Source organism: Ipomoea nil, unplaced genomic scaffold (assembly GCF_001879475.1).
Source record: "Ipomoea nil cultivar Tokyo-kokei standard unplaced genomic scaffold, Asagao_1.1 scaffold1074, whole genome shotgun sequence".
NCBI lineage: Eukaryota > Viridiplantae > Streptophyta > Magnoliopsida > Solanales > Convolvulaceae > Ipomoea > Ipomoea nil.
The window spans coordinates 3,819,226-3,834,788 of NW_017617502.1; the positions used below are offsets into that span (position 1 = coordinate 3,819,226).

General features: G+C 35.5%; 2 protein-coding genes across 3 annotated transcripts; one reads left to right on the plus strand and one right to left on the minus strand.

The window, feature by feature from the left end:
• The first annotated feature begins 314 nt into the window (after window positions 1-314).
• LOC109182829 (ABC transporter B family member 25, mitochondrial) lies at window positions 315-7,415 on the plus strand. 2 transcript variants are annotated; one of them, XM_019333038.1, is made up of 20 exons: window positions 315-793; window positions 965-1,192; window positions 1,280-1,466; window positions 1,645-1,706; window positions 2,088-2,131; window positions 2,759-2,861; window positions 2,970-3,077; window positions 3,437-3,520; window positions 3,629-3,689; window positions 4,141-4,286; window positions 4,561-4,677; window positions 4,813-4,898; window positions 5,270-5,358; window positions 5,432-5,487; window positions 5,607-5,687; window positions 5,779-5,844; window positions 5,940-6,032; window positions 6,567-6,631; window positions 6,818-6,953; window positions 7,035-7,415. In XM_019333038.1, the coding sequence occupies exons 1-20, from the start codon at window positions 521-523 to the stop codon at window positions 7,173-7,175; spliced, it is 2,226 nt and encodes a 741-aa protein (XP_019188583.1). In that variant the 5' UTR covers window positions 315-520; the 3' UTR covers window positions 7,176-7,415. The 2 variants fall into 2 exon arrangements, with proteins under 2 accessions (XP_019188583.1, XP_019188584.1); XM_019333039.1 differs by having other exon boundaries at window positions 316-793; window positions 1,002-1,192.
• Window positions 7,416-7,807: 392 nt separating this feature from the next.
• Window positions 7,808-9,529, minus strand: LOC109182832 (acyl-coenzyme A thioesterase 13-like). The gene is made up of 3 exons (XM_019333044.1): window positions 9,242-9,529; window positions 9,005-9,145; window positions 7,808-8,167 (listed from the first exon to the last, which is right to left on the minus strand). The coding sequence occupies exons 1-3, from the start codon at window positions 9,434-9,436 to the stop codon at window positions 8,024-8,026; spliced, it is 480 nt and encodes a 159-aa protein (XP_019188589.1). The 5' UTR covers window positions 9,437-9,529; the 3' UTR covers window positions 7,808-8,023.
• Window positions 9,530-15,563: the final 6,034 nt, after the last annotated feature.

A 15,563-nucleotide genomic window follows, 5' to 3' on the forward strand; every position in this document is an offset into this window, starting at 1 on the left:
AATATTGTATACTGCCAACACCCTATTGGTCGAGACCGTCACACAAAATCTTCCTAGTGTTATTAACCTCTGGGGGTGTGGTTTGTGAGCTTTTATACATGAGTAAGATTTATCCAATATATATCTTATCTCAAATGGTGGTTAAAAGTTTTCCTCATTGTCCAAAAAAATGTTGCATCAAATTATGTAATTTCGTGTTGGATCTTACAATCTATTTTTTTATTTTTTTTAATTACGGGAGTATTATTATTATTATTTTCGAATTTCTGATTACCACAAAAAGGAGGAATATTTGTAGCGTGGAATTTCTTATTTCTATTACGGAGGAGTTACTTTGTGTCTTGGTGAAGTCGTGAAGGAACACAACTACAAGTTGACGCAAAGGAGGATTTGTCTGTGTATGTACGGCCGCCTGTCGTAACCGCCGGCGCAGATAGAGATTCTATTATATTCTAGCTCGGGACTGGAGGAGTTGTTTGCCTAATTCATCGACTGGGTTTCCAGTTTCTTGAGAAATTCGATGGCTTCCAGGTGTTTTAGGGCTAGCGAGCTCTTCTTCCCCAAAGCAGAGTCCTTGATTTTGAATTACGTTCCATCCCGCTCGGTGCATCTGCAGTCGCCCAACTGCGCCAGCTCTCTTCGAATTGCTCACATTAATCGATATGCCGTTTTCTCCAGACGGCTTTCCACCAGACGAAGCCTCTGGGGGTCTACAAGAACCGCTTGCCCCTCTTCCTTGGGACAAGTCAATGCCTTTCTTTCTGATTTCCCACCCAAAAACCCCCAAGACCCTGTAATTCTCTCTCTCTCTCTCTCTCTCTCCCTCTCTCGCTTTGTGCTGTGCTTGATTGCGTGTATAAGTTTATGTATGTGTTTTATATGTATACATTGTTTGAAATTCCAAAGTGCTGAATTTTTAAATTTTTTTTTTTTTTTGTTTTTACTGGGAATTGGCGTGATGAAGGTTCGTTTGCCCAATGGGTTTGCAATGTTTTCTACAGATGGTGGTGCATTGGGCAAAAAGCCACCTGTTAAGCAAGAGCAGTCTGGGAAAATTGTCAAAGAAGGCTCGGGCAATCAAATAAACGACACAAGAATTATAGGCACTCTCGCAAAATACCTGTGGATGAAGGATAATCTGGAGTTCCGGTTGAGAGTGGTGGCCGCTTTAGGTCTATTAGTTGGGGCCAAGGTATTCTTCTTTTAGATGGGCCATAGAATTGTTTGAATACTTTGATTGAATTGGTGTCTGGTAAATGTGTCTTCTTTTCCTTCACAGGTACTGAATGTTCAAGTTCCTTTTCTGTTTAAGCTTGCTGTTGATTGGTTAACAACAGCAACTGGCAATGCTAGCACACTGGCTCAGTTTACTTCTGCTAATGCAACTGCTTTAGCTCTTTTTGTGTCTCCAGCTGCAGTTTTGATAGGATATGGGATAGCCCGGTCATGTGCATCTGCTTTCAATGGTACTTAGCTATGTAATTGTTAGTGCATCTCATTTGTTTTCCTTTCTCTACCCAGATTTTTATTATTGTATTATTACTACCAAAGTCTTGAGTCTTTGGTTCCTTCTATTCTTCTGCATGCTCAGAATGCCTTTCTGTTGTTAATTGTTTTTCTTCTTGCATTTTAAAAATGGTTCAGAATTGCGAACAGCTGTGTTTTCTAAGGTGGCGCTTAGAACAATCCGATCAGTTTCTAGAAAGGTATAGGGCAAATAGTCCCCTTTCTCTCCCTTAATTTTCCTATTGCATAGTTACACTGGTTTGGGGGTTGTAACATCTGCTAAGCTTTTAGTCCAGTACAGATTTTCTTCCAAAATTTGAGGGAAAAGTTAACAAGTTTCAATTACATAAAGAATACAAATGCATAAACATGTAAGGGGTCTGCATTAGGACATTACCATAATGTTTTTTACCCATCATTTGAATATCAAGATACTTTTATGTGCCATAAACTTTATTAACATTCCAGTTATATCTGATTTCATGTTCACCTTGTGTATGTTTGTTCATTTATTTTTTAATGAAGTTTCTACTGCACTTGAGTTTTGGATGCTGACACATAACAGACCTCAACTTTTGCAGGTCTTTTCACATTTGCATGAGCTCGACCTGCAGTACCACCTCAGGTATTTCCTTAAGACATGTTTAAATATTTGAATAACTTGTTCTATGTTGATAAGCTAGAGATTTGGAAGTCTATGTACCTACAGGAGGTCAATGTTTCCTCAAGAATCATTCTGGTCTGATCATCTTAGCATACTACTTCTGGCACTTGTACAATAAAAGGAGACTTGAATACCTGATCGATGGATATTGACTTGTTTGTATTATTTACCTCCAACATTTCCAAGGGACTAAAGTTCACCTATTAAAATGTTATATCATGGTGAACCTAAAGGCTTGTCCAATTGTCAAAGCCTCGAAGGTCTTCAGGCTAGAGCCCTTGACCAAACGGTTAGGGGGTTTGAACCTCACTAAAAGCAATGCTAGTGACTAGTGAGGTATATTTTAGTCCTCCTTTATAAGGATTAGTCCCCATTGTTCGGGGTGTTATATTTGCCTTTTGTTAATTGAATTGGGAATATTCATTAATTGTATTAGAGATATTTGTTGTTTAATTGATTGTCTACATTCTATACTTGTTTCGAGCAAAAAAAGAAGACCTGTATCATGGAACCTTTTAGAGCTAGTTTATTTAGTTAATTTCTTCTCTGCTTTACTTATCTTTATTTTTTTTATTTGTATTTTTTTAGTCGAGAAACTGGTGGTCTAAACCGGATCATAGATCGTGGTAGCCGTGCTATTAATTTCATTCTTTCGTCAATGGTATTTAATGTTGTTCCAACAATATTAGAGGTATGCAGGTTTCTATTGTTAATCATTTTTTTCTGAGAATAGTTGTTAATAGTTAGTTTCTTGGATTTTGATTGTTACCTCTGCAGCTTTAACAATGAAGCCTTTCAGATTTCTATGGTATCAGGTATACTTGCATACAAATTTGGAGCACCATTTGCATTGATCACTTCCCTGTCAGTGGCTGCATATGTTGCTTTCACATTGACTGTGACACAGGTAACTATTTGTTGGATATTATTTCATTGCTTCCTTGGATATTCCATTACCACAGTTTTTTATGATGCCATGCATAATTGGGAGAAGTTTTGAGGAGGATTTAGGAGGATATCGCAGATATACATTTCTGATTTTGGTTGTCTGTTCTATGTTGTCTTTTTATATTTTCTTCAAACATGTTTTTGTTCATGAAAACTGTCTATGCTCTCTGTTTTCCTCCATTTTACTAATTCTTGGATTGGATTCTTGGATGGTACATGTTTACCAGTTGAGGTGTTCTCTAATATTGTGCTTGAGTTTTCTTGATCTGAGTTCTGGTATTTTTAATAAATGTTACCTGTCCTTGAATTGATTTATAGTGGCGAACTAAGTTTCGTAAGGAGATGAATAAAGCTGATAATGATGCAAGCACTAGGGCAATTGATTCACTCATCAATTATGAGGTAATTTGAGTTTTACCATGAGTCCCTTGTTTTCCTTGTATTGGTAAAATTTTCCACTTATGGTAGCTAACATTTTGCCAAAAATTAACATTTGGTATTATCTCTCAGACTGTGAAGTATTTCAACAATGAGAATTATGAAGCAGACAAATACGATGAGTTTTTGAAGAGTAAGCTTATTCACTCTTTATAACTTCTTTCTCTTCACTATGTTGTAAGTTGAGAAGTATACTACTGACTAAAGTGCACTGGAAAATGTTTTATATTTAGCTTAGTTCTACATAAGGCAACAGATTTCTTTCCATTAACATAATGACATCTAGCATTTATGGTGATCTGGTAGATTAAGGTTATGGCAAACAGAGCTTCTAGAGTATTTTTCTCCATCAATTAAGTTGATCTCCAAGTTCAAGAGCTAACTAGATTGTAATAAGTAGTTAGGATTTAAGAATCAGAGCATATGTGGACTTGAATGTGCTACCATAAAACATACAAGGAGAAATATATTTCTCCTGCAGGCATTTGTAGCTCTGTTTTAAGCGGATCACTTGTATTAATTATATATCATTACTTTTATTATTATTATTTTTAAATTTTATTTTATTTTATTTTTATCTTCAGGATATGAAAATGCTGCTTTAAAAACACAGCGTAGTCTTGCAGTTTTGAACTTCGGGCAAAGTGCAATATTTAGTACAGCTCTTTCTGCTGCTATGGTGTTATGTTCTAATGGAATCATGAATGGTGTAATGACCGTTGGTGACCTGGTAAGTGAATTCTCCGCTACTCGTTGCCTTGGTCAACTTTCTTCACTTTTTTATGATGCCTACTTTTGAGCTAATAATTTCACTTCTTGCCAAGACCTTGTGGTCTAATGGCACCCGGGTTGGACTCCCATATGGGAGGTTGTGAGTTCGAGCCTCAGTGGAGGCGTTGTTGGCTCTTTGTGCTTCAGTAGATTGAGAAAGTAGTTATGAACAGATACTACATTGTAATAGAGTCAGTAGCATTCAAAAAAATAATTTCACTTCTTAAGTGCAGGTTATGGTTAATGGGCTCTTGTTCCAACTCTCTCTTCCACTCAACTTCCTTGGAAGTGTATACAGAGAGACTATCCAGAGCCTGGTTGACATGAAAGCTATGTTTCAGTTACTAGAGGTATCTATAAGCTTCTTTAATATTGCTGCTGCATTCTTGTCCACTTCTATTGCACTTGTCTTTAGTGTGCATGCATACAATTGCATATATAATTGTGCACTTGTAGACTTTACAAGCATTTATTGATTGACACAGGAGAGGGCTGAAATTAGAGACGCAGATAATGCAAAGGCTCTGAAGTTACATGGTGGTGCCATTGAATTTGACAACGTTCACTTCAGGTACATTTCAAAACATCCAATCTGTTTTTTAGTCATGGAACATAACGTTCTTCATTTACTAGTGAGACAATGCTTAGTCTTTTTCTGTATAGTTCGATTAAATTGTCTCCTCCATGCATTTCGCAAATGTGCACATTTAGTGTGCAAAATTAAAGAGGGATTATGTTCATGACTGGCAACCAAATAGATTGGCCTGCCCACCTTAATGTGTATTTCATTCTCCCTTGAATGCCAATGCTTCACCAGGTTCACTTAGTCCTGTGGGGAAATTGGTAAAAGATTGTTCCAGCTTATTCTCATTGCAACTTGAAAAGTCACATGGAATTTCATTCTTATTATTTCCCCCTTTTTTTCCCTTTTCTTTGTCAAAGTTATTTAACAGATAGAAAGATTCTTGATGGGATATCTTTTGTTGTACCTGCCGGAAAAAGTGTTGCTATTGTAGGAACCAGTGGGAGTGGTAATGCTTCAGATTTTTCCTTGTTATTTTAGTTATTCTTTGTGTTAAAGCCTAAATTGCTTTATATTTGTAGGTAAATCAACCATTCTTAGACTACTCTTCAGATTCTTTGACACCAATTCTGGGAATGTAAGATAAGGAAAACATATTTTGTACTGCAAATCCCTTTTATTTTTCATTGGTTTATATTATACTTTCCCTTCAATTTCATTCATATATTTCTGGTGGGTTTATGTGCTATATGGCAGATAAGGATAGATAGTCAAGATATTCAGGGAGTAACGCTTGAGAGTCTACGGAAATCTATTGGTGTTGTTCCGCAGGATACTGTGAGTGATTCAAAAGCAGCGATCTCTCTTTTTCAGTAATACTTATTCAAACGTGAAATTCACGGTAAAAGAAACTTGTGCCCTATTTCAGGTCTTGTTTAACGATACTATCTTCCACAATATTCATTATGGTCGCCTTTCAGCAACAGAAGAAGAGGTTGGTGGACAATAGATTGTTGCTTGTTATTCCAACCATTGCAATACTTGTGTACTGCTTTTGCCTTATTCTCCTCCAAATGCATCTGCTATTAGGTATATGATGCTGCTCGACAAGCGGCTATTCATGATACTATCATGAAGTTTCCTCAAAAATATTCAACTGTGGTAGGGGAACGTGGACTTAAGGTGAGCCTCTCTCCCCTTAAATCTTCTTGAGTTTATAACGAAGAGCATGTGCAGATATTTAACATAATTCCTAGCCTCTCTCGCTCCTTTGTTGGTTTTGTGGTTCCTTGGAAATAACAATTAGGGAAAATTGTAATTTATGCCCCTCTATAATATCTCAATTATGTCACTTTTGAATTATTAGTGGTGTAAATGTTGCCCCTCAATTTTCAAAACAGTACATATATTGCCCCTCCCGTACCATACAGGAGGGGCAATATGTACCATTTTGAAAAATGAGGGGCAACATATACACTACAGTAGGGCACTATATGTACCGTTTTGAAAATTGAGGGACAACATTTACACTACTAATAATTCAGGGGTGACATTGATAATTATGGAGGGGCATAAATTACAATTTTCCCTAACAATTATATTGATTGAGATTGTATATCATTTCCATATGGTTGGTTATTCATGAATAGATATGAGCTGCAATTTTCGAGTAGTTCAGTGATATGCTTTTCTTTCTCCCTCATTGGTTCCTTCTAGTTAAGTGGTGGTGAGAAGCAGCGGGTGGCATTAGCTCGTGCATTCCTCAAATCACCGGCAATTATGTAAGTATTTTCTCTATTATCAAATCCTGTTCTTGTTTACATAATTACTTTCGCTCTCTGGTTACAAACTCTCCTGTCTAACCAAATATGAGCTTAAGCCAACAATGTAACTGTAGCCCTGAATGAAAAGGTGAAGTGGTGCTCTATTTTCATTTCCTTGTTCTCACTATTCTTGTATTTCCTTAGGCTTTGTGATGAAGCTACAAGTGCACTTGATAGCACCACCGAAGCGGAAATCTTGGGTGCTTTGAAGTCTTTGTCAAATAATCGTACTTCTATCTTTATCGCTCATAGGCTAACTACTGCAATGCAATGTGACGAGGTATTTATACGAGAATTTTCTTTAGCCTCTTTTTCTCTCAACGCGTTCTTCATATTTGGCTGTTGGGTTGGTTACTGCTAGATTATTGTTTTGGAGAATGGAAGAGTAGTGGAGCAGGGATCACACGAGGCTCTACTGTTGAAGCAAGGAAGGTACGCGCAACTTTGGGCTCAGCAGAACACTTTGGATGCTCTCGACACAGCCATCAAACTCGAGGCTTGAAAGCGCAAGTAAGAGGGGAAGCTGCTTGGTCTGTTTGTACTTACTACATCCCATTGCCTTAAAATTTACCCTTTGTCCATAAGGGGTTCAAGGCATGAAAATTCTTTTTACCATATTTATTCAAGTGTAATCTCAAATGGTGACAGTTGGGAAGTTTGTGGTTAGCACTGTTGTACTGGAATTTCAAATATATTTGTTTTTTGGGCTAAAAAGTTATAATAAAAGATTTGTTCTCATATACACATATCTTTGTTTCTCTTCCAAAGGGTGTCATTAGAACCATATGCCCTTGAGAGATTTTGCAATGCTTAATGCAAGAATCAAGATGATGGTTTTAGGTGCTTAAAATGTGAGATCATGGTTCTTGTTTCTCCTTGAAAACAAATATATTTGTTATAATCTAAGATTGGAGCAAAGTCACTCAATTGAGCTATAATCACCTGGGTTAAACCACACTGAAAGATTGAATCCAATCAATTAACTCCTTCCCCCGAAACAAAAGCTTGGTTAGACAAACTGGTCTTATAAACCCATATATTCTCTCTTAAAGGGTTTAACAACTGCACCTTTGAAAGTTAAATTTAGCTGTAAATATTACAATGCTCAACTATTTTGAAAGCTCATCTACTCTCAACATTCAGACTCTAATTCAATGAAATGCTTAAATACTACTCTGTATATAATATAAATATGCTACATATATATATATTGCTATTGAACTACAGATGAAATCTGATTGCATCAATGAAACCAGCATGTACAGGAAAAAGGTAATGCAGTAGTCATGTTATTAAGAGTTCCTGTCTCTATTCTTTAAGGGAACAAAAGCATTAGAACATGCCATCACATCACATCTTACTGACATGTCTACCAAACAACGAATGCCGGCCCTCAGCAATAAGTTCCCCTGTCAACTTGTTCCTCACCAGCACACTCGTTCCGGAGTACCCTCCTCTTTTACCTAAGCATCGTCCAACGATCTCCAATTCGTCCTGTCAGTAAGCCATAAGAAGAGGTAGACGTAAAATTAGTAATCCAACAAGTACGATTTACGTTCAAAACCAGCCCATGATGGAAAGCTAAACAGGAATGTCTTAAGTAGAGGTAGTCGAACACTTAGTAATCAAATAATCAATCAAACAGAACCAGACCATGGTGGAAAGCTAAACAAGAAAAAGAGGAATTCAAACACAGATAAGCAAATGCCAGCTTTAAGTTCAAATTGTGAAGCCTAGGAAAGAACAGTGTATCATAGAGTTTTCCCTTCCTAGTTCCTAGGATCAATGCTGTTTCTGTTTATTTTCTTCTTCCCCCTCCCCCTTCGTCTTTTTCTATCGCAACAGGGATGATTGCAGGTTTAACGATTCTAACACTACATTATCAGCCTTACCTAAGATGGAATGCATTTTATCCCTTTCTTTCATCTTAATTAGATAATAGTATTTTCAAGTGGCATTGCATTTCAACAACATGATATGGCTTGAGAAAACTGAAGAGAATTCTACTTAGATTGGAGAGGATGAAAGACAAGCACCTTGCTTCTAAACCCTAATAGAAAAAGTAAAATACATTTTTCCAATTTGTAGCCTATAGAGTATATACACACTGGGTGAAAAGATGCAATTCCTGGGACTAAAATTCAAGTGTGAAATCAATCAGGAATGGTTCTTCAGATCAATGTGAAACACTTACCCAAAATCCAAATAGCTTAAAGTAACAAATTATAGATGATAACATAATTATAGAGATAAAGGATGAAGAAATAAAGGTAAATCAGAAGAAATTCATAAACTGTTGAGAATGAAGATACGAGAGAAGGGGAAGCTTACATCAAACTTTGCAGCAGAAAGGTAAGAGATTGACATGTCCACAGAAACATTCATGGGGAGACCCTCCACGTGTACAACCGCACCTCCCACTTCATCAACCAGGTTCGCAATCGCACCCGATGCTAATTTCCCTTCTCTGTCCTACAAAAATTGAATTAAAATTAAAATATTTCTCCAATTATCGACAACTCAGAAACATCAAAAACAAAGAAGAAAATGGAAGAGGATTGTTCTCACGGTGAGGCGATGAGGGACTCTGAAAGTGCAGGAGACGAAGCCGGGTTCGACTCGGTCAACTCGGATGCCTCTTATGGCGTAGTACTCGTAGAAACTAGACTCGACGCTGACTCGATGGGGAGGAATGGTGAGTGAGGACAGTAGCTCAGATTCTTCCTTGCTTATTCCTTCAATGAATGCTTTCGCCTTCTCCATTTTCGTTTCTTCTTCTTCGTCTTCTTATTTGTGTTTTCGGGTTTTGTAATTCTGGGAGCAGCGGATAAGAATTAGCGATTCGGGTAAAATGTCGTGTTCAATCTGGCCTACTTTTTTAAATGCATGTCCTGTTGCTTCTCAAAATTCTTAAAATCCGGACAACCTTTTCACAAAAAAACAAACTCATGTTTAACAAATACAATACATAGGTATGCTTTCGATTTTATTAGACAAAGAAAAAGAAAGAAATGAAAAGTATTATTTAAGGGATCGTTTGGTTCACGGAATGTTAGATTACTATAGGAAATGTTAGATTGGTAGGAATGTTAGAATATTGAGAATGTTAGATTTATGTGATTGGTTAAAATTGAGGTATGTAATATAAACTTGTTTCGTTTAGGGGTTATCTTTTATGTTAAAATTGAGGTATGTAATACCTTAACATATTTTCATATATTTGAATAAACGTTTAAATTAAAATAAATAAATAAGATAATTTTTTTTGGTAGAAAAAGACCCGTTAAGACAGGGAAAAGAGCCGAGAACTACCAAACTCTAACTGCGGTTGCCCCAAAGGCGTCGGCCGCAAGAAAAGGATGGAGGCTTAACGGAGGGAGCTCAAGCCATGAGGTCCCCCAAGGAGCATCTTGACCCAGATTGGCCAGGTGATCCACGCATTTGTTGCCCTCCCGTAGAGTATGTCTAATGATAACGTGGTCCATGCTAGTAACCAAGAGCTTACAGTCTTTCACCAAGGATGACGAGTACTCGCCAGTTGAACTATCGTCGTTCATGATGGCCACTACGGCTTCAGAATCCAGCTCCAGAACGATTCTTCGAACCCCTCTATCCTTCGCAAGCCGTAGGCCCTCCCTTAAGCCCCACATCTCTGCCGCAAAGCTATTAGAAACCCCAATGTTGGTGGTAAACCCAAATAACCAAGCCCCAGTGTGATCCCGGGCAAGCCGAAGATTTAGAAGCTCCATCAGTGTTCAGTTTTGTCCAACCCGGTTCCGGAGGTTGCCAAGATACCCATTTGATTCTTCCCTGTTTATCACACAATTTGGAGAAAACGTCAATGGACTCTTGAGTCCACGAATTCGCTCTCCTGACGATTTCAGAAGGTGGTGTCGTGACATTTTCAAAGATCAGCCTGTTCCTCGCTTTCCACAACTCCCAACAGGAATAGATGAAAGTTGTGCCCTAGGGTCTTCCATCTAGCAATTCCTTCTCAGTGCAGTTCTTCTTCAGCCATGTGGACAGGTTGGTTATCAGGCTGTTGCGGAAGGAGATCGGGTGGTAGGACCGCCTCCATACTTCCCTCGCTACGTTGCACGTCGTAAAGATGTGAGCCATCGACTCTTCAGCTTTTCCGCAGGCTTTGCATGTTGTGTCGTTGGTCAATCCCCTTCTCCATCTTTCCATATTGGTGAGAAGTTTATCTAAATAAATAAGATAATAGTATCATATATAATTACATGATTTAACAATAATTAATTAACATAACTTGTGAAATAAAATTATTTTATAAGTTAATATGACGTAATAAAAAATAAAATAAAATATATAATTAGAAAAATAATTTAAAATGATGCATATAATAATTAATAAGTCCACATAAATATATATTTTTTAATAATTAGAATTAAAAGGGAAAAATGTTTGAACATGCATGGTACTCTTAGATAACCTAAGAAATGTAAGGGAATCACATTCCCTTCAAAATCCTATGTGGAGGGTATGTTGCATTCCTTTGGAAATGTTACATTCCATTTGAAAAGTAAGATAACATGAACCAAACATGAGAATGTAAGCTTAGGAATGTCACATTCCCGTGGTTATATTAGATAACTTGAACCAAAAGATTTTTCTCACGTATCTCTCATGATTGGCTTTCTTCCCCACCCCCCTCCCCCCCGGCTTGACTCTCTTTTTCCTCCTCTTGGCTCATTATTCCTTTCTCTCTCATATTCAACTTTATCTCTCTCTCTCTCTCCCCCTTTCTCTCATGTTTCTCTTTTTTCTCTCTCTTAAGCATAGCTCTCCCATACTCTGATCTTCTCAATCGTCACAACTGTGGCCTCACACTTCATTGGAGTCAATTAAGTTCAAACACGTACTTATCTTCTCTTTTCTTTAGCTTCATTTTTATATTTAAATCTAACTTTTTTTATATATGTATTTAGTTGTTTGATTTTCTACCTTTGATTCTTCATTTGTTTTGAATATTTTAAATGTTTTTAGCATTTAAACCTATACGCGTAAATCGAAGAAATTGAATTTCTTCAGCTTATGTTAGAGCTACAAAATCAAACTCTCGGAAACTTATTATGCATTTATATCACAACAATTTAGTCCTTATATGCACAACAATAGTATTACAACAAAACACATTATAAATTATGACATTCTAGCTAAAAAAAAAAAAAAAAAAAAAAAAAAAAAAAAAAAAAAACTAGTGCTACTTGACCACAAGGTCTAGGCTAAAAATATAAATTATTATTTTATTTCAATAGTAACTAGTAATTATCCCGTGCGATGCACGGACTATTATGAATTTAACAAATTTACGAATTAAATTTTGGACATCCTCTAAATTAGCAAAGAAAGTAATGGTTGTGGAAACAGAAAAACGTACTTGAGTTCTTCAACTCATAATTAGTTTCATTAAAAATGTAAGTATAAATATACAATGTAATATTTAATATTTTTAAAAGTTTAATTATGTTATTATTATGTTAATTTTAAAGTATATCGTTACTTTTTTTTTTGTTTGAATTTGAATTTGAAATAACTACTTTAATTATATAACTAATCTTTTTTTTTTTTTTTGAAAATAATTATATAACTAATCTATTTAAATAAAATTTGTAAATAAAATAACAGGTAATATTTGTCGAAAATCTCCACAAAAAACTTATTTATTTGAAAAAGATTATTTATGTAAGAACAATGTTTATTTTATATCTAATTTCTCATTTTTATATATGTGGAGTCAAATTAATTATAATTGAGGTTTAAATGAATATATACACAAATTATATTAAATATAAAACTTTACCAATAAATTTGAACACAATAAACTTTTTTCCTATTTCATTTTGCTTTAATATATATAGAGATAGAGATAGAGATATAATAATATATAATTTATAAAATATAAATACACACAATAACTTCAAAAAAAATGTATAAATACATCTACCCACACAATTAATGCATTCATACTTGCTAATCTTGTTTCTATCAAAATGCATTCACATTTTGGAGGGAAAATTTTGTGGCCATTATTTTGCTTTAGGCTCTGTTTGGCAGAGCTTATTTAGAAGCTTATAGCTTATTTTAAGGTACTAATAAGTTATAAGCTCGATTTGGTAATGTTCCCAAAATAAGCTCGTAGCTTAAAATAATAACTTATTTTGAAACGCTACCTTAGGTAGCGTTTCAAAATAAGCTAGTAGCTTCCAAACCTTTTATTTTTTTTTCCATCTTTTTCCTTATTATTTTAAAAAAATGACATCATTTATCCTTCCCAATTAAAATCATTTTCTCTTCTCCTTTATCCGTAACTTTCACAGTAATTATTATTATTACGAAGTATTATTATTATTATTATTATTATTATTATTATTATTATTATTATTATTATTATTATTATTATTATTATTATTATTATTAGATGAAGGAGATTCGCAAGAATATTGCTACTTCATTATGAGATGCTAAATCATGATTATGCTAATAATTTTATTTCAAAATGTTAATTTTTTTAAAGACAAAATATTAAATTTTAATATGTAAACAAACTAATTTAAATTTTATGAAAATGTCCTTTTTTTTTTCTTTTTACATGTATCAACTTATCAAAAAGCTAATTTTACCAAACACTTTCAAACATAACAACTAGCTTAACCGCTCTTTAGTTTTCAGCTCCTAGCTTATAACTTTTCAACTTTCAACTCCTTTTAAGCTTTCAGCTAGATTGTCAAACTATAGCCTTAATATATATAGTGATAGCCCGCATGGGTAGCTCAACTGGTCATAGAGGTGAAACTTTGGAAGAATGATCAGGGATCGAGTGTCTCACCAGCGGTGACCGGTCTAACCTCTGTGGTTCACGTTCAATTGAGTCACCATGATTTACATCCTCCCAAATGCTTTGTCGGGCCGGGGTGTGGGGGGCCCATTAGGGCTGGGGTTCAACCTTTTAGAAGAATATATATAGAGATAGAGATAGAGATAGTTGTTATTGTTGTTGTTATTATTATTTAACAGCTAGAGAATGTACTAATTAAAAAGTCAAAATTATTATGAATTATCAAAAGAGTTAATTCTCAAAATGATCTTCTGACTATGGCCTTTTCTTAAATTGGTTTCTTTAATTGCACACAAAGTGGTCCTCTGACTATTGAATTTTAAGCCAAAATGGTCCTCTGTTAGTTTTGGTGTTAAGTGAGTATTTAAATGAGTAAAAGTTAATTTTCAAAAAAAAAAAAAATGAGTAAAAGTTAAAACTAGTAATTAAGTTTTTTACTATAGTTAGAGGATTACTTTGGGTGCAATTAAAAGTCAAAGGACCATTCTGAACTATCTTGTTAATATTTTAAAAGAAAATTTCATTTTTATGAACTATCTAGTTAATATAATCTAAAAGTTTCAATTGTGTATTATCGTATTTAAATTAATATAAAATACTTAGAGTTGATCTAATTAAATTAAAAAGTATTTATGAATATCTCTATCTCTATATATAATATAACAGAATCAAGGTGAAAAATTTTTCCTCCATTTGGTGCATTTGAGAGTTATGAAATATCAAGGGTTTAGGAACATCATAATCATCATAAATCTTTATATATATATATATATATATATATATATATATATATATATATATATATATATATATATATATATATATATATATATATATATATATATATATGAAAGAGATTGTTGAGCCTATACAACACAAAGATGCAAGATAAAAAATGCGTACAAATTTATAAATTCATGTAATCATGAATTAAAAAAAATTAATTTCTATGAGTATTATATATCAATTTTGATTTAAATATATATGTACTAACTTTTTAATAGTTTGTAATTTTGATTAGTTTTTTGAGAAAGTAAACTTAATTCATTATATCAGAATGAAGAATGTTTACAAGAAAAGATGGAGGGGAGTCCAGCCACTCCCCGCAACCTGACTCAGAAAAGGCCTCCCTAGAAACACAGTGAGCGGCACGATTCGCAGATCGCTTAACAAAGTAGAATTTAACATCCTCAATTTCAGATGCCAAATCCTTTACATCATCTACCAAATTTCCAAAAGCTGAACCATAAGACACAGAATGAATAGCATTACATACCAGTAGTGAGTCCATCTCCACATCCACACCTCCTAGTCCCGTAGCCTTCAGCCAGCTGAGAGCCTCTCTTACACACAAGGCCTCAGCTTCCTTCACCAAATAAGCTCCTGCTACAAGCACATTCTTAGCCGCCAAGAATCCCCCACTATCATCCCGCAGCACCCAACCCAAACCCATCCGTCCTTCCTCCTGCCGAACCGAAACATCCGTATTTAATTTAAATCTGCCCAACCGCGGCTTCTTCCAGTGGTCAGCGTCCACCGGGCCATTCACACGATGTTCCTGATTCGCACCACGCCACCCCTCCAGAAAGTCTAGGGCACGCTGCACCACCATGGCTGAATTATGCACATAGCCCTTCCAGACACTATCATTCCTGCTTGTCCACAATCCCCAACATACCATTACAAACCCTGGCAAAGTGTCAGCACACAACTTACTAACACACCAAAAAAACCAATCAGAGACATTATCACCTGCATAAGCATTTAGCTGCGGCACACCCAAAAGGTTCCAAACCCGCCTGGCCTCCGCACAGTTAACAAACAGATGGACCGCAGATTCGGCCACCAGCCTACACATATGACAATCAAGTGAACAAGCTACCCTTTTCACAGCCAACGCATCACGTGTGGGAAGAAACTCAGAAGCTAGCTGCCAACAGAAACATTTTACCTTAGGGGGAACATGTAGATTCCATATACGTGACCAAGGCCGATCATCCGAGGCAACCATGGTAATCCGTTTGTAGCATA

Bases quoted from the DNA above. Each gene is read 5' to 3' on its own strand.
- LOC109182829 (XM_019333038.1), top strand. From the start codon at position 521: ATGGCTTCCAGGTGTTTTAGGGCTAGCGAGCTCTTCTTCCCCAAAGCA. The intron at 3,521-3,628 runs GTAATTTGAGTT...ATTATCTCTCAG, and splicing joins ATTCACTCATCAATTATGAG to ACTGTGAAGTATTTCAACAA. The intron at 3,690-4,140 runs GTAAGCTTATTC...TTTTATCTTCAG, and splicing joins ATACGATGAGTTTTTGAAGA to GATATGAAAATGCTGCTTTA.
- LOC109182832 (XM_019333044.1), bottom strand. From the start codon at position 9,436: ATGGAGAAGGCGAAAGCATTCATTGAAGGAATAAGCAAGGAAGAATCT. The intron at 9,146-9,241 runs GTGAGAACAATC...CAATTTTTGTAG, and splicing joins GAGTCCCTCATCGCCTCACC to GACAGAGAAGGGAAATTAGC. The intron at 8,168-9,004 runs GTAAGCTTCCCC...GCTTACTGACAG, and splicing joins TTTCTGCTGCAAAGTTTGAT to GACGAATTGGAGATCGTTGG.